A 25,797-nucleotide genomic window follows, 5' to 3' on the forward strand; every position below is an offset into this window, starting at 1 on the left:
AGTACTCGTCTTTATGATCCTCTGCCTCTTCAGATCTCTTTTCACATTTCATTTCTTCTGTTCCCTTGAATGTAAGTTTCTTCCTCATATCTTCATACTTTACCCTAATAGAAAGAGCAGCTTGGCTGTATGATACAGTTTTTAAGCAACTCTGAAACAAGCACAACACATTTTATAAGTGCCAACAAGAGTATCTTTTATATGTATATTTCCTTATTCGCCTCATGATTTTGCATGTCATCCTCATGCATGGGCCATGCTGATCTCCGTATGTTTTTAATACTACTTAAGTGTTCCTTGAAGCAAGCAGTCCTTATTCTCAGAATAAACTATATATTATAAATAAGTCTGTGGCTGTACTGTTTCTGTTTCTATAAACTGGCTCACCTCTTAGCCAGACATCATTGAAATTCCTGCTTCACTCTTCATGTTTTCTTCCATCACCTAATATGTGAGTACTCACTCAGGTGACTTGTCCCCTTATGATCAAATCTAGCTACTCCTAACTTTAGGAGTACCTAGTTGACTTGTCCTCTTATAATCAAATCTAGTTTACCCTCATAAATGCATATCAGAAAAGCTTTTGTTAATTATATTACAGTGTTTTTAACTTTTTTAACATACTTTTAAAAGATGTGGGTTTACAAATTCTTTTTTTGTTATATAGGATTCTGGAAAATTCTTTCTGTAATTCCTTTGATATAGAATATAAAACATGATTTAGGAGAGAGCTATTTTAATCATGCTTGATTTTATAAATGAATTTCTCAAATTATGGAGAATAATAGTCATTCTCTTCATGTAAATTTAGTTATTGAAACAAATGGCAAACTGCTACGTGCAATAGTTAATAATGCTGGTACTTCCATTAATGAGTAGGTTTTACAAATAATTTAACAAGACTCTCTAACCACAAGAAAGAAAAAAAAATAATGCTTAATAACTTTGAGAAGGACTGGGTAAATTATTTTAAAAATTCTACAAGACGCCCTGGCTGGTGTAGCTCAGTGGATTGAGCACGGGCCAGTGAACTAAAGGATTGCAGTTTGGTTCCCAGTCAGGGCACATGCCTGCATTGCAGGCCAGTTCCCAGCAGAGAATGCACAAGAGGCAACCATACATTGATGTTTCTTTCCCTCTCTCCTTCCCTTCCCCTCTAAAAGATAGATGATAGATAGATAGATAGATAGATAGATAGATAGATAGATAGATAAGTCTTTAAAAAATTCTACAAGACTTCTGGTCAAGATGGTGTTATATGTAAACACAGCTCACCTCTTCACACAACCACATCAAAATTGCAACTAAAATATAGGACATCCATCACTTAGAACCATCAGAAATTGTTGAGTTGAATGGAAGTCTGGCAATTTTGGAATTAAACTGCTTTCATCCATACCGGTAGGAGGAGCAGAGAGGTGGAACAGGCTGGTCCCACATCTGCATGTGGTAGATGAAAATTCAGAAGAGATATCTCTGTAGTGAGAAGTCCCAACCCCTAACCCAGAGTTCCAGTGCCAGGAAGATAAGTACATAACTTCTGGCTGCAAAAATCAGTAGGGATTGTCAGTGGAAAACTCCTCGAGTCCCAAGCAGTTCCCCTTAAAAAACCCACACACAGACTTACTTAGACTCACTCTCTCTGAGCTTTAGCACCGGGGTAGCAGCTTAAAAGGCACCAGTGGTATACGGGGAGGAACTGAGGTATCTGGCATCAAGGCAAGAGATGGGAAACAGCTTTCTCCCAGACAGCGAGGAGGGCAAAAGACATTGTTCCTTTTCTGAGCCCTTCCCCCACAGAGCCACCGAGCCACCGAGCCAGCCAGCAAACTGTTGCTATATCTGAGACCACATTAACCTGGCTAAAACTTTGCATTGCCCTGGAAATCCCCTGAGACTCTGATCCACCCAATTTATGGGCCCACCAAAACTGTTAGCTGTGACTTTTCCATATAAACAGCTCATGCTTCACAATTTCCTAAATCCTATCAAACAGCAACAGCCAGCATCAGCAAAGCCCCAGCTCCCATATCTCTTGCTAAGTGGCCCCAGGCCTAGCACTAACAGCAGCCAGTCTAGATTCCCAGCTTGGTGCTGGGAGCCTCCAAGTCTAGCACAAGAAGCAGCCATCTCAGATTTCTTTATAGCTCATGCAGGGTGGCCCCAGACAAAACAGGTGGGAGCTGACCTTGGCCTACACCACCCAGGGAACCCCAAACCCAGTGAACAGCTACAGACCGCATCAGAGTAACACCACCCTGCTCCAAGTACAGTTGATCCTTCATGGAGGGCAGAGGTTGGTGGTCAGTGGTCACACCCCATCATTGCAACTGACTTGCCTGGGTAAATCCCTCTCATTGGTCTGCCAACAGCAATGAAAGAGGGTATACTCAGCCCATATGGTGAGGGTGTACACCTCAAATACCTAGCTTGGGTTATAGGGGTGGCTGTGTCATTGGACCCTACAGGACACTTACTACGTTAGGCCACGCTACCAAGACAGGAAGGCTGTCAAACTGAGGAGACAAACATGGCCCAAATGAAAGAACAGATCAAAACTCCAGAAAAAGAGCTAAACAAAATGGAGATAAGCAGTCTATTAGATGTAGAGTTTAAAACTGGTTATAAGAAAACTGAAGGAAGTTAATGAGGACCTCAATGGCATAAAAAAGATCCAGTCAGAAACAAAGGATACACTAATTGAAGAATAATTTACAGGGAAACAATATTAGAGTGAATGAAGCTAAGAATCAAATCAATGATATGAAACATAAGGGAGCAAAAAACAACGAATAAGAACAGCAAGAAGGAGGAAGAATCCAAAAAATATGAGGATGAGTTTAAGCAGCCTCTTGGACAACTTCAAGCATTTCAACATTCACATAATAGGGGTGCCAGAGGGAGAAAAGAAAGAGCAAGAAACTGGAAATCTATTTGAAAAAATAATGAACTAAAACTTCTCTAATTTGGTGAAGGAAATAAACATACAAGTGCAAGAATGACAGTGTCACAAACAAGATGGATGCAAAGAGGACCACACCAAGACACATCATAAATGCCAAAGGTTAAAGATCAGAGAGAATCTTAACAATGGCAAAAGAAAAACAGTTACCTACAGGAGAGCTCCCATAAGACTGTCAGCTGATTTCTCAAAACAAACTTTGCAGGCTAGAAGGTACTGACAAGAAATATTCAAAGTCATGAAAAGCAGGGACTGATAGCCAACATTGCTTTACCCAGCAAAACTCATTTGGAATCAAAGGACAGATAAAGAGCTTCCCAGACAAGAAAAAACTAAAGAAGTTAATCTTCACCAAACCATTATTATATGAAATGTTTAAGGGACTTATTTAAGAAAAAAGGTCCAAACTATGAATAATAAAATGGGAAAAATACTTATCAACAATTGAATCTAAAAAAAAAACTAAGCTAACAAGAAGAACAGAGACAGTCATGGATTTGGAGAACATTTTGATGATCACCAGATGGGAGGAGGGTGTAAGGAAATAGGTGAAGAGGTGAAGGGATTAAGAAGTACAAATAGGCAGTTACAGAATAGCCATGGGGGTGTAAAGTATCCAATAGGAAGTGGAGTAGCCAAGGAACTTATATGAATGACTTATAGATATGAACAATGGTGGGGATATTGCCTCAGGAAGTGCAGGTGCTGGATGGAGGGAGACAGACGGAAAAATTGTGACAAATGTAATAACAGTCAATAAAATAATTTTAAAAAATCTCTACAAGTCACAGATGGATTACATGCTAACTAATACTTTGATATTTTTTTGTTAGGTGTGCTATCGAGTGGTAATGCAGCTTTGTGGACTTTGGGGTCATCCTGTTTTAGCTGTGAGAGTCTTATTTGAAATGAAAACTGCTAACATAAAGCCAAATGCTATTACTTACGGTTATTATAATAAGGTAAGTAGGATTGACATTGGGCAATATGTGTTGTTTATTAAGATTGATTAATTTTTTCCTACCTTCTTTTAGAGATTTTGTATTACAACCTTTATATATGTATTATATAAATATATGTATGTGTAGTTTTAAAAATCAGACATTTGTACTAATCATTACTTTTCCCTTGATCTTACCTTAGGTAGTTTTGGAGAGCCCATGGCCTAGCAGTACCCGCAGTGGTATCTTCTTATGGACGAAGGTACGAAATGTGGTCCATGGCTTGGCACAATTTAGACAGCCGCTTAAAAAGACCATGCAGAAGTTACAGGTCTCCTCAATATCAGGTAATACATGTGATTGGAAAGGTACTTTCTTGCTGAACCATAAGCTTTATAGGTATATGAATTTAGATGATATGAAGTAGAAAACTTAAATTCTGGTTGATATTTTTAAATACAGATAAAGACAGTAATACCTTAGCCCAAGATTTCACCCTCAAAATATTTAGAAAGTATTCTACAACTTTGGGTCACTGATGGTTGCTTTTATAAATTATTCATGAATTATTGAACTACTGTTGTCCTTATCTTTAGCTCCTCAGAATGCTACAGGTGGAAGTGATGGGGACACGGTGAGCCACGGTAGTGTGGATAGTTCTAATGATGCTAACAATGGGGAACACACAGTCTTCGTCAGAGATTTAATCAGGCTTGACTCCACTGATAATCACTCTAGCACAGGTACTAAATCTGGATTTTACTAACCCTTCATTTTCTCACGTTAAGTCTTTCCTTTTTTAAAAAAGATTTTACATCCCTCTCGACTTTGTGCAGTATGAGTTCTTTAAAAATACTATATATAAGTAAAGGAAGAAATTATACTTTTGATTGCTGCTCACTTCTCTTCATTTCCTGTAGTTAATTTTGGAGTGCTGTGGGAAAGGCTCTAGCATGGAACTTTGTATTTATTCATCATTCATTTGTGAAAGTATATGATATCATTGTTAGGAAATGTGGGCTGAGGCACTTGAATATTAGTGACACAATTTGTAAATCTTTTCTCTTTAAGTGGGAAATATTTATCAAAGATTTGAGATTATGAATATTAAAGAGGTAAGAAAATAAGTTACATACGATGAGAAAAAGTATTCTCTTTGCATAGTCATTACCTTAAATGACACTTTAAAAAATCTGAGAAATTACTGAAGCTACTTTTACATACAAAGCTATGGACATGACCTCTGTCCTCTGAAGGTAGAATTAAGCATAATTAAAAGGAGCACACTGAGTAGATATATGTGTGTTGCACATCCTTCTTCTTGTTTGTTTTTCTTTTTTGTTGTTAATATCTCAGGCTTTTCTTTAAAAAGAATTCGGAGTCTAATTCCTGTGCTTCATCTGATGAACTTGTCTCAATGACTGAAGTTTCCTTTTCTCTGCTCTTTGTTGCTCTGCTTCTTGCTCTGTGCTGTTGCTTGGTGCCGCATTTGTCCTTGGCTGTCATGTTGTGGGGGTGCAGACAGACTTGTATGACGTGAAGCTATGGATACACGTGTGCATTAATTCTACCCTTGAATGTTAACCACTTCAGGTAATTTCCCATTTATTAGGTTAAATTTTGCTGACATGCAAGGGTGGGGGAGAAGAGACCTTTTGTTGTATTGTAAGTCTTGTTACCAGTGGAAAACAATTTTAGTTTTCTTGGCTTTTTCTCCTTCAGATAAATGTAATCATATATGTACTACTGAAAAATTCAATTAACATTTGATGATCAGTTTGCAAGCATGTTTGTTAACTTATTTGAAACTATACTATGCCTTAGTGTAATTCTTATTTTGAGATTTGTTTATTGCACTATTGAGTCAAATAGTTTTATAGGCATTGAAGATTTCAGTGTTCTAGCTGCTGAGGTGGTTTTTGCTTGCTAAAACTGATCTAAATTCTTATAATAAAAACTACCCCCATAATTACAGAAACATATGTAAATCATTGAAAGTCAACATAAGGCTAAGTTACAATCCTGATTGTGAATTTTCCTTCTTTTATCAAGTAGGATTTTTTATCACACTTTCATATTAAAGACACCTTATTTCATCTCCTCCTGTATTTTTTTCTAATACTTAGAAATGCTTTGGATTTCACTTATGAAATACCAAGAAAATAATGTTGTGGCATGAAACCATTTCACCAGGAATAGTAATAATAATAATAATAGTAATAATAAAAATAAAAAATACAGTCCCTATCCCTCTAGATTGTTAAACTTGTCTCCTTTAATAGAAACAAGTGATCTAGTAATCCTAGGTAATTGGCATAAAGATTCCAGTAGGTGGGGAAGAAACTTCAGATCCCTTTTTCATATGTATGTTGTCAGTTGCATTTCAAATGGCTAAAGCCCCAGTACTGAATTTACAGTGATTATATATCTCTGTAGAGTTTCTGTGATGTCGTTTGATGCCTTTGGGGACGTGTAGCCCAGATACTTAAGTTACTCCATTCATTAAAGATTATCTTGTAGAATCTTTCCACTTGGTACCTGATACTGAGTCACTTAGCTTGTTGGGGATCATATCTGGGTCTAATCATTTTACTCTGTTTCCAGTCTAGCATCCTTTCATGGCACCACAGTGCTTTAGCAGCCTTTCTGAGGGGGCCAATAAAAATGTGACTGAAGTTAGTCATTCTAAATAGCCACATTTAAAGTTTAGTTCTTTTGTTACATATATGGCAAACCCAATACTTGAGTGACAGTGTAACAAGTGGTGGTAGAAAGTATAGCACTGTATTTTTTATTTTATGTTTTTCTTTTTTAATACTTTACTTTTTATTGTATTTTTTTCCATTACCATTTATTCCCCTGATACCCAGTTTCAACCTCCACTCCTTGACTCCCAGCAATCACCACACTGTGTCTGTGTCCATGAGGTTTGGGGTTTTTTTGCTCAGTCCCTCCACCTCCAACCACCACGCCCCCCCCACCCTGAGCTAATTTATGTGTTTTCATTGGTGTCCTTTATAAAAGGATTGTCTATAACTGGTCTTAATTTTGGTTTTAAATGATATAAGTTTAAAGCCAAAATAGACTTTTGAAAGTTAAAAACTTCATTTTTGAAATAATTTCAAACTTGCAAGAATAGTATAGAGAATTCTTAAATAACTTTTATTTAGATTTATCTACTTTTAGTTTGCTACATTTGCTTTATTGTTTTCTTTCTATACACATATACACCTTATTATTTTCTCTAAATCATGTGAGAGCAGGTTGCTTACATCTTGCCCTGTTACCTCTTAATACTTTAGTGGTATTTTGTCTTACATAACTACAGTATAGTTACCAAATTCAGGAAAACGTTGATAAACTACTTTAATCTATATTCTGCTTTCCAATTTTGTCAGTTATTATAATGTCCTCTGTGGCACTCAACTCCCTCTCTGCCTCCTTTAACCTGGCACAGATCCTTACCCGTTCTTTGTCCTTCATTACGCTGAACCTTTTGAAGAATTCAGTCCAGTTATTTTGTGGAATGCTCCTCTGTTGGAGCTTGTCTGGTTTTTCTCTGTGGTTAGATTAGGTTATGTATCAGTGGCTCTACTACAGAAGTAATATTGTATCCTTTCTGATGATCACATCGCAGAGGCACACAATGTCTATCTGCCCCTCATTGGTGATGTTAATTTTAATCACTGGTCTTAGTGTTTGGTTTCTCCTAGTTACTGTTATCCCCCTTGCAGATAATAAGCTATCTGTGAGGAGACACTATTAGGCTGTGTAATAATATCCTATTTCTTATCACACTTTCTCTTTTAAATTTAGCATCATTGATGATTATTGCCTGAAATAGTCTTTACTGTGATGGTTATAAAGTGGTGGTTTTGCCAACTTTGTCTTCCCTCCACATTTGTAAAATGATAGGTATTCTATGGTATGTACTTTAGGTGTGTCTCATCTTGATTTTGAGCACTTCCTTTCTTGAACGATAAAATGTTCCTGACTTATTCTTATACCTTCACTGCCAGAGCTCTGTAATTGGCCATTTCTTCAAAGATCCTAGGTTCGTTTTAATGGGCAGTAGATTTTAGAAAGCAACATCTGGGCTGTAGATGTATTTACCACTCCAAGGTGTTATTGCTTCTAGACTTTTTCAGAAGAGCTGGAAAATATGTATTTATATTGCAGAAATACTTCTAATTCCAATCAACCCTACAGGGGTTTTTTGTTGTTTTTTTTTTTGCCTTTCTTCATATAATTTTTTAAAAAATCTCTCTTCCACATTAAGAATCTTGGCTTCTAAAAACATCATCACATTTACTAGTTTTCTCAGTCCTACAATACACATAAAATAATTTCAGAATTGCTACACCCATTCCCCTGTGAAAAACAAACCTCCTCATGAATTCAGGATTTGACTGTTACCAACCCACCCCACCCCCACCCCCGCTGCCAGGTTTAGGGCATATACTCAAAATAATATTTTGCAAAGTTACTTGGATTACTCCTCCCCATCCTTTCCATGTGTTTCTGTTATTCATATGAAATACAGTTGCTTTCATTTGTTTCTGTTTGCATTTGATTTTAGTTACTCCCCTCCCCATCTGCATTTTATTGATTTAATTTTATGAATATGTAGAAGTTAATACATTTCCAAAAATAAAGACAACATAATAAACCCTATTTATAGAAGTTTCTTTTCTATCCCTTCCGCCCTATCTTGTCCCATGCCTTATAAGTAACCAGTTTTGTTTTCTGGTTTATTATTCCTTGATTTCTTCTTACAAAAGTAAGCAGACATATATATTTGCTTTATTTCCTCTTTTTACACAAAAAATAGCATTCTGTAGACACCCTCCAAAAGAAAATTTGAAGATATCTTGTGAAAACCTATTAATTTACAGATGAGGAAATCAAGGTTCAGTGCTTTTAAATATGTAATGGTTTTTAGTCTTTGATGTTCCTGTTTCTAGTGTTCTTTGCTTCTTATTGTTTTTAAAATGTCCTGTGTGCTTCGTAAGCTTTCTTGTCTTCCATTTCTCTGAGTTGTGTAGATCAATGGAATTTTCTTTTGAAATTTTGTAGCTTGACTCTATGAAAACATTTCTATGTAAGCCTGCATTGTTTTCCACAGGTGGTCAGTCTGACCAAGGCTATGGGTCTAAGGATGAACTAATAAAAGATGATGCAGAAATTCACAGTACTGAAGAACAAGCAGCAAGAGAACTGATCATTAAAACGAAAGTGCAAACAGAAGGTTAAGTACTGATACTTTCTGGCTTTACTTAGAAAAATACCTCTCTTAACTAAAAGTGTTGTTTGATAATTTCAGTGATAATATTTAGAATTGTAAGGTCTGAGTTTATAAGATACTGTGTACCATTATATATGGTAGATTTTGTTAGTCTCTGAATTTTAGAATGTAAGTGATCTTTACAGACTCTGTAAGTCAGCCCTCAATGTTGTAGGAAACTATGACCATTAAAATATTTATTTACCAAAATTATATAGCTACTTTGTGACAGAACTAAGACTAAACTTTGAGTCATCAAGCTTATTTTAGTGTCCCCTTTATTTAAAATGCTCTTTCACTGGAAGTCTTTCAGATACCTAAGTGCATGGTTTTCATTGAATAGAGTCTGTGTGGTTTCCTGTTTGTTTTTTTTTAAATGGGGCTCATTGAAGTAGAAATGATTTGTAGTAATCATTTTATGGAAATATGGAGGAATGTTTTGGCTTTATGGTAATAAGATGTTCTTCTTACCTTTTACACAAATGTAAATATACTTTCTTCGGAGATAATCATTTATTTTATTCTCCAGTTATGCAAAAGCAAGGGCATCTCCTACTTGACCAGTGGTGAGGTGTATAACTAAAGGCCGGTTCTTTAATTTATTCACTCAGGAACACTCAAGTTAAGATTATTGAATATTAAAATAAAGCTTTTATTTCAGTCAATACTGGCAACATTTATGGCATAAAGTAACTGAGACAATAAATCAATAAAAAAGTTATGTATTCACCGGGGAAAACTACACACATAGAATATATTAAAATCCATACATGATTTCTGTTCAATATTGGCAAAAGTAGGAATGATAACATTAAATTTTTTTTTCCCTCAGAGGTGTGTGATGTGTCTGCTGTGGTGGCTAAACATTCGCAGTATAGTGGAGAGCCACAGAGTCCTACAGAGCCTCCTGCATGGGGTAGCAGTATTGTGAAAGTTCCATCCGGAATATTTGATGTCAATGGCAGGAAAAATAGCACTGGTGAGTCTTTATGTATTGGTTATTAAATATTTGATATATACTTCTATAGAGCCCTGGCTGTTGTGGCTCAGTTGGTTGGAGCATTGTCCCATACATCAAAAGGCTGAGGGTTTAGTTCCTAGTCAGGGCATGTACATGGTTATGGGTTTGATCCCTGGTCCAGGTGCACCTGTGAAGCAACCAATTGATGTTTCATTTTTCAGGCAATGAAAAAAATGTCCCTGGGTGAGAAATGCACGCGTGCATACACATACTTCTGCAGATACCCATGTACCTTTAATGACATTGAATTGTCATTATAGTAATTGACTAATTACAGTGAACATGCTGAAGGGCTAGAATTAAGTTCAAATCCTATAAATGAGCTAAATAAAAAGTTAAAACAGTTGTTAAAGATATTTAATTTTCAAAAAGAGGGGGTATTTAGAGTGTTTAGCTGTTATTTGGATTACCTTTTCTTGTTGTAGTGCCTGTTCTCAGTTTGGTCCCACTTTCTCATGGTAGATAATGAGAGATGACCGTAGGTAACGAGAGATGACCACCAGCCAGGGCTCTCATTTGTTTTTTTTAAAAAGCATAGTAAACTGGGAAATTTGGAGGGGAAGTCTTTGATAAGGTTTTTTTAGGGCCTCCTATTATCATCAAGAACACAGATGCAGTGATGTGATGGAATTTTAGAGGGCTAATGTGTGATAGGGTAATTCCTGTCACTGAAGAGAAGTGGAAAAAAATGATTGACATCACTTACTTTCTACATAAAACACCCGTGAGTCTTTAATTTTGGCCCAGTTATTATAAGTACCCTGAAGTACGTATTTGTAATTAGGTATTTGTAATGAGTAACGGTTGTGTGTGAGTCCCATGAATTTGAGTTTACTACTTTTCAGTTATGTTATAGCCTCCCAGCTATTCTTTTTTTTTTTTTTAATTTGAAGATTTTGTTTATTTTATGTTTGGAGAGAGGGGAAGGGAGAGAGAATGAGTGGGAGAGAAGCATCGACGTGAGAGAGAAATACCCATTGGTTGCCTCTTGAACATGCCCTGAGGACCAAACTCACAACCCAGGCATGTGCCCTGACTGAGAATCGAACTGGCAACCTTTTGCTTTGTGGAACAATGCCCAAGCAACTGAACCACACCAGTCAGGGTACCTCCCAAGTACTATTAATGCATGCATCTGGATATACAGTTTCAAAGGACAATGAAATTAGGTTGTATCTTGTGCCCTTCGGTAGTAGCTACAATTCACTTCTCTAAAGTCTACTGTCTTATCTATAGGTGTATCTTTTGTATGACTTTATGGAACTTAATTTTTTCAGCTTTTTAAATCAATGTAGAAATACTTCTTATTCCTAAAGTTTTTTGTGTGTGTGTTTATTGTGATACCATGTCAGTTTTTGTTGTTGTTGTTGTTGGGGGGACGGATAGTGCACAAAAAGTGGAGCTTAAGGTGTTTTGAATAAACAATTTATATATATGTTCTATATCCCATTTTTCCAACCTGTTGATAGCAGGTTAAAAAAAGAGAAGGGCAGTATTCTTCATCAAAGGGTTAGAATCTTCTCAGAATACCGAAATGGACACGGTCTGGTGTAGTTTCTTGCCTTTTTTACTCATCTTTTTTCCCCATTACATCTTTATCTAGCAAGATGTATGTTAAGAAAGAAGGAGGAGGTAATGGGGCTTTTGCAAATACATTAAACAGTCAAATTTATTTTAAAATTGAACTAACTGTGCCACTAAATTCCTGGAAATGCTATGAGAACCAGTAAATTTGCAACCATCTGTTTCTTAAATATTGGTAAAAGTTTTCAAAGCAGGTACAAATTTTTAAAATAGGCTAGTATGATTCCCCTGAGAGCTTTAAAAGTATCTCTAAGTGCTTATTATTAGTTCTGTTTAATTGTTATAATTATGATTATTAGTTGGTACCAATTTGGAAGATTAAAAAGAAGCTTGAAATCAACTAGGAAGATTAAAAAATTATCAAAGACTTCTCCAAAATTCCCAGGTCATTATGCTTTTTAAAAAACAAATGCGAACCCTGACTAGTTCAGTGGGTTGAGTGACATTCTGCAAACTGAAAGGTTACTGGTTCCATTCCTTGTCAGGAAACATGCCTGGGTTGTGGGCCAGGTTGGGGGCATGTGAGAGGCAACTACTGTATTCTGCCACGTGTAACGTGTACCCACATTTTTGTGCACATTATACATGGATTATTATATCCATGGTATATAATCATTATACCCATATATAATGTGCATCTGTATTTTCCCTCAAAAATTTGGGCAAAAAAGTACACATTATACAAGGCCACTATGGTAATCGATGTTTGTCTCACACATCAGTATTTCTCTCCCTCTCTTTCTCCCTCCCTTCCTCTTTCTCTAAAAATAAGTAAAATCTTTAAAAAAAAATGAACATGAAGATCTGACACCATTAAAGATTTTTTAAAAAACAGTAACAACAACAGCAAAAAAAACAAATGAGAATCCTAAATATGAAGGGATACATAGACTTAAGTTTGGGTAATGATTCAGAAAGAAAATAGCTTTTGGTTTTGAAATGGAAAATATCGCAGGGTAGCACAGAGTGAAAAAGAATATCCCACCCTTGCTTCCTCCAAAGTTGCAGGTTGGGATATTCCTTCAGCCACTGGCATAATTTTGTGTTACTAGATTAAACAATACTGACCTGTGAGGGCAGGGATCATGTCTGCTTTATTTGCCATTGTATTCCTAGCACCTCATGTAGTGGCTGCTAGACATTCAGATATTTGTTGAAGAAATGAATATATCTGAACACTTTTTAGCTACTCAGATTTTATTAGCCTTCTTGGAGTTGGCCAATTTTAAGCTTTCTATTCTTGATTCTTTACTCGGGGCAGTTATTTTACTCTGGAGCAGTAAGACTTTGGCTATAGCAAATATAGAATTTCTCTATGATTATGAATTTGCTTTGTGCAAAGTAGATTCCTGGCAAATACTTGTTGAATTGGATATGTGAAAGCTAAGATAGAAGAGAGTGTTTCTTTTTGGTTCTGTTCTTTGATACAGAATATATTTCTTAAATTGAATATAAACCCTTGAAATGTAAAGTATAGGTTTATATTAATAAATGTGATATATTTTAGTGAACAATGCAGCATATATTTATGTGATATGCTGCATTAGTGAACAATGCAGCATAATAAATGTGATATATTTAGTGAACAATGCAGTATATACAGCATATATTACATGATCTATTTTGGCAGATTATACATTAAAGTGTTATTTCTGGGAGGCAGGGTTAAATGGAGTTTTGTCTGTACTTCTTTTTTCCCCGTATACCTTATTTTTACCTTCTAAACTTTCTGAATCTTTTACAGAATATCTGTCATTTTCAAAAATCAGTAAATAAACTTTTTAATAAAAGTTACTTTAGAAAACATTCATTTTTAATGTTGTACTTTACCTTTTAGGTAGTACATCAAATGTGCTATTTTCTACTCAAGATCCAGTTGAAGATGCAGTCTTTGGTGAAGTTACTAATCTCAAGGATGGTGATAGAGGAGAGAAAAGACAAAAACATTTTCCAGAGAGGAGTTGTAGTTTTAGTTCTGCAAGTCGAGCAGGAATGTTGCTGAAGAAGAGCAGTTTGGATTTGAATTCAAGTGAAGCGGCTATCATGATGGGAGCAGATGCCAAGATTCTCACAGCAGCATTGACGTGTCCTAAGACTTCTCCACTTCATATTGCAAGAACCCATAGTTTTGAGAATGTTAGCTGCCATCTAGCTGATCCTAGGACTTGTGTGTCTGAAAGCACTTGGGGTTCCGAGCATAGATCTTCTTCAGGGTTAGAGATGCTTGAGGAAAGCCAAGAGCCCTTAGAACCTGTTGTTGATGACAGTGTTGCTATAACTACTATGACAAAGGATACACATGACAGTCTACAAAATGACAGTAACAGTGATCAGTCTAGAGATTTGAAAGCAGGATCCAAAGATCCAATAAATAAAAGAAGTAGTTTCTGTGGTGTAGCTAAACCTGTTGAGAGGGAAGATGTTGAAACTGGACTAGATCCTTTGTCTCTTTTAGCCACTGAATTTATAGGAGAAAAAACTTCTGATTCTGAGGATAAGTTGTTTTCTCCAGTTATTGCACGTAATCTGGCTGATGAAATTGAAAACTATATGAACCTAAAGAGTCCCCTGGGTAGTAAATCTTCTAGTATGGAATTACACAGAGAGGGGGACAGAGAGTCTGGACCTACCCCACTGATACACCCTTTAGAGAGGAGATCAAGTCTACCTATAGATCACAGTCCACCAGCACAGGAAAGTCCTGAAAGTGAAAAAAGCTCCCCTGCAGTGTCAAGGTCCAAAACATTTACTGGGCGTTTCAAGCAGCACACTTCCTCTCGAGGTCACAAAGAACGTTCAAGTTCCTTATCTGCACTGGTGCGTTCTTCGCCTCATGGCTCACTGGGCTCTGTGGTAAATTCTTTGTCAGGGCTAAAGCTGGATAACATACTCTCAGGGCCCAAGATGGATGTCCTGAAGTCTGGTATGAAACAAGCAGCAACGGTCGCCAGTAAGGTGTTGGGAGCTATGGCGTCTGCCTACAACTACTCAGATGATGAGGTAAGAATGTTTTATGTGTGTACTCTGTCTCATATTGGAGTGTTTGTAGTATTTTTCTGTATGCAAGTTATTATTTAGAGATTTCTAGTAATTTTGGTTTTTATATTTAAAAAATATGCATATCCTGTTTCTTTCTTGAAATAACTGGAACATACATGTAAGGAAAGTAATAATTAAGAAATAGAATATCAGGACTATTTTATAAGTCATAGATTAGTCTAAGCTAACACATTAAGTTAATTTCTTTGAAAGCACTAATGATTAATGTTTCAATTTAATAATGGTGCCCTGTTATATCTGCATGGCACTTCAGCTTTTAAATAACCTTACCTTTGTTATCTGGTTAATATATGTGAAGGAACTCTACAACTTGATCTCTAGATTTCATGCCCTATAACAAAATCTGGTAATTATTTTAAAAACTATTGTAAAGAAAATTAATTATTGTATCTTCATATGAATATAAGTAGGGAAATTTTGCTTATTTGTTTTGTAGAAAAACTTCAATTGAACTTACACTATTGCCCTGACCAGCATCGCTCAGTTGGTTGAGCTTTGTCCCACAAAGTGAAGGAAAGTTGCCGATTTGATTCCCAGTCAGGGCACAAGCCTGGGTTGCTAGTTGGGTTTCCAGTCGGGGTGTGTACGAGAGGCCAGTGATCAATGTTTCTCTCATGTTGATGTTTCTCTCCCCCTTCTTTTCCCTCCCTTCTCTCTCTAAAAATATTATACTACTTTACTAGAAAAAAAACAGACACCTGTGTTTACTATTATTATTGTAGCACTATGTTCTAGGTATTATCATGTTATATATTTATTTCATATATGAGTATATATATATATGAACATATGTATTTATTTAGTTTTTGAAGTAATTCCCTGGATTGGTACTGTTGTTATCCCCATTTTATAGATGAGGTATCTGAGATTCAGAGAGATTAACTTCCCCAGGTCACACAACTAGTGAGTAGCAGAACTGGAATTTGAAGTCTGGGAGACTTGCTCAGAGTCCATGCCCTTAACTATCTTAGTAGCAAAGAAGGGGGCAACATCTTAGAAAAGGTTCCTGTGGAGACTGTCCAATGAGGAAAGCAGATAGTACCTAAGTTGCTTTGATGGATAAATTGAAAGTTTTGGGTTAAAGTAGTAAGATGGCAGGATGTGTATCAGAGAAAATAATGGGAAAAGTATGAAGGCTTAAAACATCATGCATTTTTAAGATAATATAATCAATTTCAGATTGCTACAAGTTATAAATAGGAAGTAGAGACAGGAAATAAAACTGGACAAATAGGACTTGGGTACCATTCGAAGGAAAATTTTATTCTATAAGCAAACTCAATTGAATTAAAAGTACAGTAAGTATTATAATTCAAATTGTATGTTGTATTTAAAGAGTTTACACAGTCAATTAAGGAAAGAAAAAATAAGCTAACTTCAAAAATACCTTAACCTGGCATTATTTTCTTAAAAGAGTCATTATATATTTGAATTTTACCTAATAGTATTTTTAAATTTTTTATTGCTATTTTTTGGCATTACCATTTAACCACCTCATACTCACATCTCTGCCCCACAATCATCACACTTTTGTCCATGTCCATGAGTCCTTTTTCCTCTCTGCTCAATTCCTCCACCCCCTAACCTCCACCCCCATAGCTGTTATCCTGTTCTCTATTTATGAGTCTGTCCCTCTTTTGCTTGTTAGTTCAATTTGTTCATTAGATTTCACATCTGAGCGAAATCATACAGTATTTGCCTTTCTCTGAATGGCTTATTTCACTTAGCATAATGTTCTCCAGGTCCATCCATATGATTGCAAAGGGTAAACTTTTTCTTTTTAATGGCTGAGTAATATTCCATTGTGTAAATATCCTGCAGTTGTTTTATCCACTCATCTACTGATGGGCACTTGGGCAGCTTCCATACCTTGAGATTATAAATAATGCTGCAGTGAACATAGAGGTGCTCATGCTCTTTCAGATTAGTATTTAGGGTTTCTCAGGATATATTCTCAGAAGTGGAATTGCTAGGTGAAAAGGCATATCTATTTTTAATTTTTTGAGGTACCTCCATACTGCTTTTCACAGTGGCTGCAGCAGTCTGCATTCCCACCAACAGCGCAAAAGGTTCCCCTTTCTCCACATCCTCACCAGCACTTGTTTGTTGATTTATTGATAATAGCCATTTCGACAGATGTAAGGTGATATCAGTGTGGTTTTAACTTTCATTTCTCTGATGATTAGTGATATTGAGCATCTTTTCATATGTCTATTGGCCATGTGTATGTCCTCCTTCGAAAAATGTCTGTTCAGGTCCTTTGCCCACTTAATTGGGTTGTTTGTTTGATGTTGAGTTCTATAAGTTCTTTATAAATTTTAGATATTAAGCCCTTATCAGATGTATTGGCAAATACGTTCTCCCATTCTGTGGGTTGTCTTTTTATTTTGTTGATGGTCTCCTTTGCTGTGCAAAAACTTTCTAATTTGATGGAGTCTCATTTGTTTACTTTTTCCTTCGTTTCCCTTGCTTGGAGAGCTATATTAGGTAAAATATTGCTATAAGCTACCTCTGAAATTTTAATGCCTATGTTTTCTTCCAGAATTATTATGATTTGGGGCCTAATATTTATCTTTAATCCATTTTGAAATTATTCTTGTGTGTGGTGTAAGAAAGTGGTCTAGTTGTATTTTCCTGCACATACCTGTCTTATTTTGCCAACACCATTCATCAAACTATCTTTGGCTCATTGTGTGTGCTTGCTTCCTCTGTTGAATATTGATTGACTATAAAGGTACAGGTTTATTTCTGGTCTCTCTATTCAGCCCCATTGATCTATGTGTCTGTTTTTATGCCAGTACCATGCTGTTTTGATTATTATGACCTTATAGTACAGCTTGATATTAGGTAGCATGATTCCTCCAACTTTGTCCTTCTTTCTCAGGATCTCTGTTGCTATGGGGGGCCTTTTGTATTTCCATATCAGTTTTTGAAATATTTGTTCTAGTTTTGTGAAATACATAATTGGAATCTTGATAGGAATTGAATCTATAGATTGCTTTAGGTAGTAAAATCAACATTTTAATGATGCTAATTCGTCCTATCCATGGACACAATATATGCTTCCACTTATTTGCACCTTATTCAATTTGTTTTCTTCAATGTCTTATAATTTTCCGAGTACAGGTCTTTTACATCCTTGGTTAGATTTATTTCCAGGTGTTTTATTTTATTTTTTTTTTAAAGAGTGAGCCATTTTATATTTGAAATTTTATCTAACAGTATTTTTTTGAAAGCTTTATATGGAGTAATTTGGACTTGGAATATAGGATTGTAGATACCAAGTGGTCACAGATCTCAATCTTTCTTTTCATTGCTATAGCCATGATACCCTGGCAATAACAAATAGGATATAGTTAATATTTTCAAAGGAAGAAATGAATAAAAAGTCTATAAAATGTTTATAATTATTAACCAGAACTTAATCTAGGGAAAAATTAGGAATATGTGTAAAAATAGCTCCAGGGAATTCATCAATGTAACATATAAAAGTTAAAGCATTATGAATGTGTACACAATAGAGGATTTACTAAATATGTAATAGTACATCAGTAAACAGGATTAGGATGGAGGGGTATAAATAATGTAGAAGATTTTAAAAATATATTTATTTATTTGTAGAGAGAGCGGAAGGGAGGGAGAAATAGAGGGAGAGAAACATCAATCAGTTGCCTCTTGTACATGCCCTGACTGGCGACCAAACCTGCAACCCAGGCTGTGCCCTGACCAGATATTCAACCTGTGACGTTTTGCTTTGCTGGAAAACATCCAACCAACTGAGCCATACCAGTCAGAGCAATGTAGAAGATTTAATGTCAAAGTGCATGAAAAGAATATGTTTAAAAAATTCCTATTTTGTAAGAATGTATAATGAATATTTTAAAATGATTAGGAGGCTATACATCAAGATTTTGATTATACTCTATGGATGTTGGTATTTCAAGTGCTCTTATTTACTGTTTTGCATCTCTGTACTTAAATTTTTGATCATTTAATGTGACTTTATAACACAGAAGATACAAGTCTTTAAAGCAAAAATTCAAAAGGGAACTGCTTATTGAAATATATTTTATTTAAACTAAAGCATGAACAATCACAGTGGTCAAGAACTATGATATTCGGAACTTTATTTATTCTTTATATCTCTACTGTTGGTGGTGGTTGTTCCAATCACATTCCCGGCTGAAAGTCTCACAACAATCTTATTTTAAAGGACTCATGTTATCCATATTTCTTGGGTGATATAATTAAGAGTTAAAGAAGTAACTTTTGCTAAGTCACGTAACGTGATCAGAAGCCAAGATCACTCTCTGTCTGTGCCTGACTCTAATGCTTCTATTCTACTTGTGTTGCCATCCTTGGTCCCACTAGAAACAATGAGCTCCTAGAGTTCCTTTATTTTATTTTGCTTTATTATTTTAAGATTTTATTTGTTATCAGAGAGAGGGCAAGGTAGGGAGAAAGAGAGGGAGAGAAACATTAATGTGAGAGAAACATTGATCCATTGCCTCTCTCACATCCTCAACAGGGGACTGGCCCACAACTCAGGCATGTGCGCTGACTAGAATCACCAGCGGTCTTTATGTTTGAAGGCTGGTGCTCAGTTCATTGAGCTGTACCAGCCAGGGCGAGTTCCTTCATTTTATAATATTAAATATTGAGAGGCACTCCATATCCTAAACATATACCAGGGTCACAACATAATCTTAAAGTAATACTATATAGGTCATCGCTTGAATATTTTAAGAGTTTGGAAATTATAAATAATAGAAGTTCTGTGCTTTAAAAAATATGGGGGTGATGATTTATTTAAGGGTTGTAAAGGAGTTTAATTCTGAAAAAGGTGGAGTAAATATATTCTCATTGGCAGAGGTATTATTTATATGTGTCTGGTTTTATTCTTTTCAATTGAAGGAGGAAACTAATAGAGATTACAGCTTCCCAGCTGGCCTTGAAGACCATATTTTGGAAGAGAGTATGTCACCTAACACAAGTATCTCGGGGCTGGTCCCTAGTGAACTTACCCAGAGCAACACAAGCCTTGGCAGTAGCAGCAGCAGCGGAGATACAGGAAAATCACATTACTCAACAGGTATGGGGAAAGATTGTCTTGTCTTCTATTTTATGTGACCTTACCTTTCCCTTCTCCCACCATGCATACAATAAGCCTCATTTGTTGAGGTGATCTGATAGATTTTTAATATAGCCACATGATACTATCACTGTTTTTATATATGATCTCCAAGTACTACAGTTACTTAATGACTTTACTTTTAGTTGTTCTTAAACTTTAGCGTGTCAGAATTATTGGGGGAATTTGGTTAAAAATATATACAAATATCCAAGTCCTATGCTAAAATTTTTGAGACTGAGTATGTGGCATAGGGCCTTAGAAATTTATGTTTTTTAAACAGCTTTCTGGGCAAATCAAGTGCAAACCAGAGTTTGAGAGTCCCTGGTCTGTGTCATCTGAAATGTCTTTAGCTCTGTGTTACTTTTTAAAATTATAATTCTATTTTCCCTAACTTTCTAATGTGGAAATTCTTAAATTTTCTGAGAAGTTCAAAGAATTATATAGTGAACAATCATATATTCTCCACCTAGATTTAAACTGTTGTTAACTTTCTATGTGTATGTATGTGTGTGTGTGTGTATAAATACATATAAACGCACATACATTTGTATACTGAGCCATTTGAAAATAAATAGCAGACTTCAAGATCTCCCCCTGAACTTCCCCCTAAATGCTTAGCTATGCATTTCCAAAGAATAAGAACATTCTCCTAATGTGTTATGATGGTTACTTTTCTCTAGGTGAACTTCCATTTCCAAGAGGCATAAAAGGGCAGGACTTTGAAAAATCAGATCACGGTTCTTCTCAAAACACCAGCATGTCTAGCATCTATCAGAATTGTGCAATGGAGGTAAAAGCTCTGTTTCTGTTTATGATAAAGTTGCTATGAACGTATTTTCATTTCAGAATGACATTCAGCAGAATTCTATGATACGCTTGTCGACAGAATAATAGGTCATTTTGATGAATTTGCTTGATTATCTTATGTAAGCAGTCAGTAAACTGGGAGTTTTATCTTTAAAGTAATTGAACTGTAATCCCAAATTTGATCAACAAAATAAATAAAATTCTGTGTCTCAAGAGAATGGTCTGTTAAGGTTGTCATTGTGGAAGTTTCCAGTGTCTGCATTTTTCTACTCTTAGGTTTTGATGTCAAGTTGTTCACAGTGCAGAGCTTGTGGAGCTTTAGTTTATGATGAAGAAATTATGGCTGGATGGACGGCAGATGATTCAAACTTAAATACAACTTGCCCATTTTGTAAAAGCAACTTCTTGCCTCTTCTCAATGTAGAGTTTAAAGATTTCAGAGGCTCTGCAAGGTTAGTATTGTAAAAACTCTTAAGAAGTAAGTGCCCCCCAATGGCATGACTCCTGGGGGAAGAGTGAAATATTCCTGTTATATTCCAGGTGTCCCTTACCTTTCTCTCCATCACTTTCAGTATGAGTATTTAAGTAGAAAATAATGGTAATATAGCAAACTACTTTTTCATTTTATTTAACATATAAATTTTCAGTAGCAATTAATTCATGCAGATAAACTTTATAGAAAATTGAAAATGTTAGGTTAGGTGTTATTGTAAACATTCTGCCTCTTGAGCTTAATTATGTCTTTTAGAAACAAACTAAAAGGTGGGGTGGGGGCTTGCTTGATCTCTTCTTCTTAACTGGTGGTCCTCTGCACAGTGAAATGACCAAATTCTAAGCAATAAGAAGGAAACTAACTGATCTATAATCAGTCATCAAGTAAATAATTGAGTTTAGTAGCTATGCTGACTGAAGTAATTATACTTAATATTCTATTTGTTTTATGGAGCAAATGAACTTCATATTATTGTCTGCTTTTAGCTGTTTTTAAAAGATGTCCAGTTGTATGGGTGTTTTCTCTCTATATTTCCTATTAGCTTCAGGTGTGAAGCCGAATGAACTCTGATTCTTGATATAGCATCAATGGTTTCTGCAAATGCCCTCTTCTGTTATCTTCCACTGCCTAATCATTCCCATTCCCATTCTCATTGCTTTATCCAACAAAGACATTGTGCTGTTTGTGGTATATTTTTGAATATATATCCTTATAAAATATGTTGTTTTGCAGGATTATGTATTTTAAATTTATATAATTGGAATAATGTGGAAAATTTCTGTTATTTTGTCATTCAGCTTAAAAATCTGAGTTGCTCTATGTGGATCTAGTTTATTTCTTTTCTCTGGCAGGAAGTTAATATCCCATTTTACTTATCCATTATCCTAGTGTTGGATACTTCAGTTGCTTCCAGTTCTTTGTTGTTAATAAATACCACTGCAAGGGGGACCCAAAAAACTGAATTCACTTATAAAAATAGTGTGTATTTATTCTTACATGTTTAAATTTCAGTCACCTTCAAAGTACTCTCCATTTGATGCAATACACCTATCTAGAAAATTTTTCCACTGCTCAAAACAGTTTTTGAACTCGTTGATTTTAATTCCTTTTAGTGCTTCTGCCATTTTTTGTTTCACTTCTTCCACATCAGCAACTTGTTTCCCTTTGGGGACTTTTTTCATCCAAGGAAACAAAACAGTAACCAGGGCAAATTTAGGTGAATAGGGAGGGTGGGGCATAGGAGTCAGGCCATTTTTGGTCAAAGACTACTGAACGCTCTATGGTGTGGGCAGATTAGGTGTGACACTGGTTAGTCACCCATCATGAAATGGCAAATGCATTGAATGAGTCTTCCAAAAAAACACATCTCACAACACTAACAGTTGATATACTGATATAGATGGGTTCCTAGAATGCTCCCCTAGTAGGGGAAGGCTGTACAACAAGACATCCACCCTTCAGAAGATAATTCTGGTTTTGGGGGGTACCCCCCATACACTATAAAATACATGTTTACTTCTGGACTTGTGAAGTAATTTTCCCAAAGTAAGTCTTAGGAGTAAGACCATTGGGTTGTTTCTTACACAATTTCTAAAAATACTGGGAGATTGCTTTCCAGATGGCTACACTCCCACCAGCAGTGTCTAAGAAATTTTACTTATGTACCTCCTTACCAGCATTTGGTATTATTATTTTTCTGACTTTTGTATTCTAATGACTATAACACAGAATCTCATTTTTGTTTGAATTTCTCTGAACACTAGAGAGTTTGTGTATCTCTTCTTATATTTGTTTTTCCAGAATTTTCTAATTTTCTGTTTATCATATTTTGCTGTATATAGTGTGCTCTCATGTATAATGCACGCCCACATTTTTTCCCAATTTTCAGGAGACAAATCTTTCATTTTAGTTTTTTAATTCAATTTTTTATGTGTATTTAGAAACAAAACCAATTATTGTATTCCAGAATATTATTTTGCATGTGGATATTATTATTGCTTTCTAGAGTTATACTCCTCAGTGCATAAGCACAAATAAAAGAATTAACAACATTATATAGATACAGAATTAATACTACACATGTATAATGCACATTCTTATTTTTTCCCTCAAAAGTTTGGGCAAAAGTTGCACATCATGCACAGTAAAATGCAGTATATTCCTTGCCCCATTTTTATATTAAGCTTTTTCTTGTTGATCTCTGCCTTGAATATTGATATTAACTCTTGAAAAGAAATAATTAATTTTGCAGTTTCATCTATTAACTTTAAACCTTATGATTTGTGCTTGTGAAGTCTTGTTTTAAAAGTTGTTCCCATCTATAGGACATGAACATTTTGCTCCTGAATGTTCTTCTGATGTTTTACCTCTGATATTTAGGCCTTTCATCCCATGTACATCTCAAATTCTTATGTACACCTCACTCTGTGTTCTCCTGTTCTTTTTGTCAATATCATATTATTTTTATAACTGTTTGTTATATCTGTAAGTTACCCCTTATGGAATTTTTTTTTTTTGCTTATAGTTAATTATTTTAAAAATTATAAAATTTGAGCCCTGGCCAGTGTGGCTCAGTTGGTTGAAGGGTCACTCTGTAGCTGAAAGTTTGCAGGTTTGATTCCCAGTTAGAGCACATGCCTAGGTTGCAGGTTTGATCCTTGGTCCAGATGTGGACAGTCCCTGGTCCAGGCATGCATAGAAAGCAACCAGTCAATTTTCTCTCTTCTTTTCTTCCTTCCTCTCTCTTTAAAACGATGAAAAAAATGTCTTCGGTTGAGGATTAGAAATATATATGTGTGTGTATATATAAAACGTGTATATACATATTTTTATGTTATACATATGTATATGTGTATACATATATAGAGAACTTTAGAATAACTTTTAAGCTCTTTAAAAATTTAACTAGAGTTTTTATTGGGATTGCATTAGATTTATAGATTAATGCAGGGAAAATGGATACTTTCCATATTATTTTTTTATCTGTGAGCATACTATATATCTTCATTCTTTAGATCTTTTTTATGTACTTTAAAGTATTCTCTGTAAGTCTTGTACTTTATTGTTGAGTAATTGTGCTTCTTAAGCTATTGTGGTAAGGATCTTAGTTTATACTTTCTACTTGAGTATAAAGGAGCATTACTGATTTTCCTTCACAGTATGTCAGTATGGAAAATTTCAAACTTACAGTTGTTTAAAGATATTTTTTGCAGTGACACCTAAATATTCACACCTACCTTCTACAATTAACATTTAGTGTGCTTGCTTTGTTACCAGTTTATCCCTCCAGCCAGCCACCAATCCATCTTATATTTTTATTCATTTAAAGTAAAATGTAGGTTTGTGCAGTGGTAGTATTGTAACCAAAGAGGTTTATCGGAGGCACTGGTAATTGAAAATATATAAATAAAGTAGAATGTAGACATTACTACATTTCTCCCCCAAAGACTTCATCCTGGATATAATTATTGGAGTTCAGGATTTGTTTACCACATTTTTTCTTTTGAGGTAGAGTTGGTATCCAATAGAATGTACAGATCTTAAACATACCCTTTAAATAGTGAATGCATACATTTGTGCAAACTCAAACATTTATCAAGATACATTACAAGATGCAGAACATTACTGTTACCTCAGAAAATTCTCTTAATGTCCCTTGCAAGGACCACCCCTCACACTGTTCCTACCCAGAAGGAGGTGAGAGAGATAAGAGGAAAATAAAACTCTGAATGAATAGAGGGTAGAGGAAATGACCAGAAACAAAATGGAAATTTTATAATGGGGAAAAAGAGGTATTATAAACAATGATAGCTTAATAACACATTAAAATGCTGCTTTCTTCTCTTTCTTAACTCAGAAAATCAATGAAATATTGTGCTTTTTTTCTTCCTTCATAGCTTTCTTTAATGGTTTTCAAAAAGTGAAGGGCTCTTACACTGAACTATAATGACCTCTAGACCTTTCATTTGAAGAGTTAGGTTAGGAGGGAAAGAATGAAAGCAGCAGTTAGTGAGTGATCGTGTGTGTGTGTGTCTGAAATAGGCAGTATTTCTACGGATTATATAATTCATTAATGACTGCTTTACTATAAACTGATTCTAAATATGAAATTTAGAGGACTTGAGGATTTTTTAAGACTTATTTTTGGGGGCTGCTCTGTATTTTTTAGCTTTTTCCTGAAACCAAGTACCTCTGGTGACAGTTTACAAAGTGGCAGCATTCCATTGGCAAGTGACCCTTTAGAGCACAAACCCATATCCAGTTCAGCAGAACCTGACTTGATCAATTTTATGGATTTCCCAAAACAAAACCTGACCATAACTGAAGAAACAAGCACTGCAGTTGAATCAAGGTACCACAGGTTATAGATTGGTTATCTCACAATAAATTGGATGTCCTTGTAAAAATTCCATCTTTAAAGATAACTTGACTCATGTGGGCATAAGTTCTAGCATTTAAAAAAATTTAATCTTAACTAACTAATGAATGAATCTGATGATTAACTTTTTTTA

The 25,797-nt window shown here is 35.3% G+C and overlaps 1 protein-coding gene and 1 non-coding gene across 12 annotated transcripts in view; one reads left to right on the forward strand and one right to left on the reverse strand.

Moving 5' to 3' along the window:
• DENND4C (DENN domain containing 4C) overlaps window positions 1-25,797 on the forward strand; it is a 133,473-nt gene that overhangs the window by 89,894 nt on the left and 17,782 nt on the right. For 10 of the 11 annotated variants that reach the window (XM_037132360.2, XM_037132356.2, XM_053656441.1 and 7 more), the window contains 10 exons: window positions 3,796-3,924; window positions 4,106-4,250; window positions 4,500-4,646; window positions 9,029-9,151; window positions 10,020-10,166; window positions 13,630-14,792; window positions 19,767-19,944; window positions 20,667-20,776; window positions 21,070-21,245; window positions 25,455-25,637. In XM_037132360.2, coding sequence (XP_036988255.2) covers window positions 3,796-3,924; window positions 4,106-4,250; window positions 4,500-4,646; window positions 9,029-9,151; window positions 10,020-10,166; window positions 13,630-14,792; window positions 19,767-19,944; window positions 20,667-20,776; window positions 21,070-21,245; window positions 25,455-25,637 — 2,501 coding nt within the window. The remainder of the gene's footprint in view (window positions 1-3,795; window positions 3,925-4,105; window positions 4,251-4,499; window positions 4,647-9,028; window positions 9,152-10,019; window positions 10,167-13,629; window positions 14,793-19,766; window positions 19,945-20,666; window positions 20,777-21,069; window positions 21,246-25,454; window positions 25,638-25,797) is intronic. The other variant, XM_053656445.1, reaches the window with a different exon arrangement.
• Window positions 207-309, reverse strand: LOC119039588 (U6 spliceosomal RNA). Its single transcript, XR_005080642.1, has one exon. It is a non-coding gene; the product is annotated as a U6 spliceosomal RNA (small nuclear RNA).

The sequence above is a fragment of the Artibeus jamaicensis genome, unplaced genomic scaffold, assembly GCF_021234435.1.
Source record: "Artibeus jamaicensis isolate MK-2021 breed Jamaican fruit bat unplaced genomic scaffold, CSHL_Jam_final scaffold_1964, whole genome shotgun sequence".
In the NCBI taxonomy this organism is placed as follows: domain Eukaryota; kingdom Metazoa; phylum Chordata; class Mammalia; order Chiroptera; family Phyllostomidae; genus Artibeus; species Artibeus jamaicensis.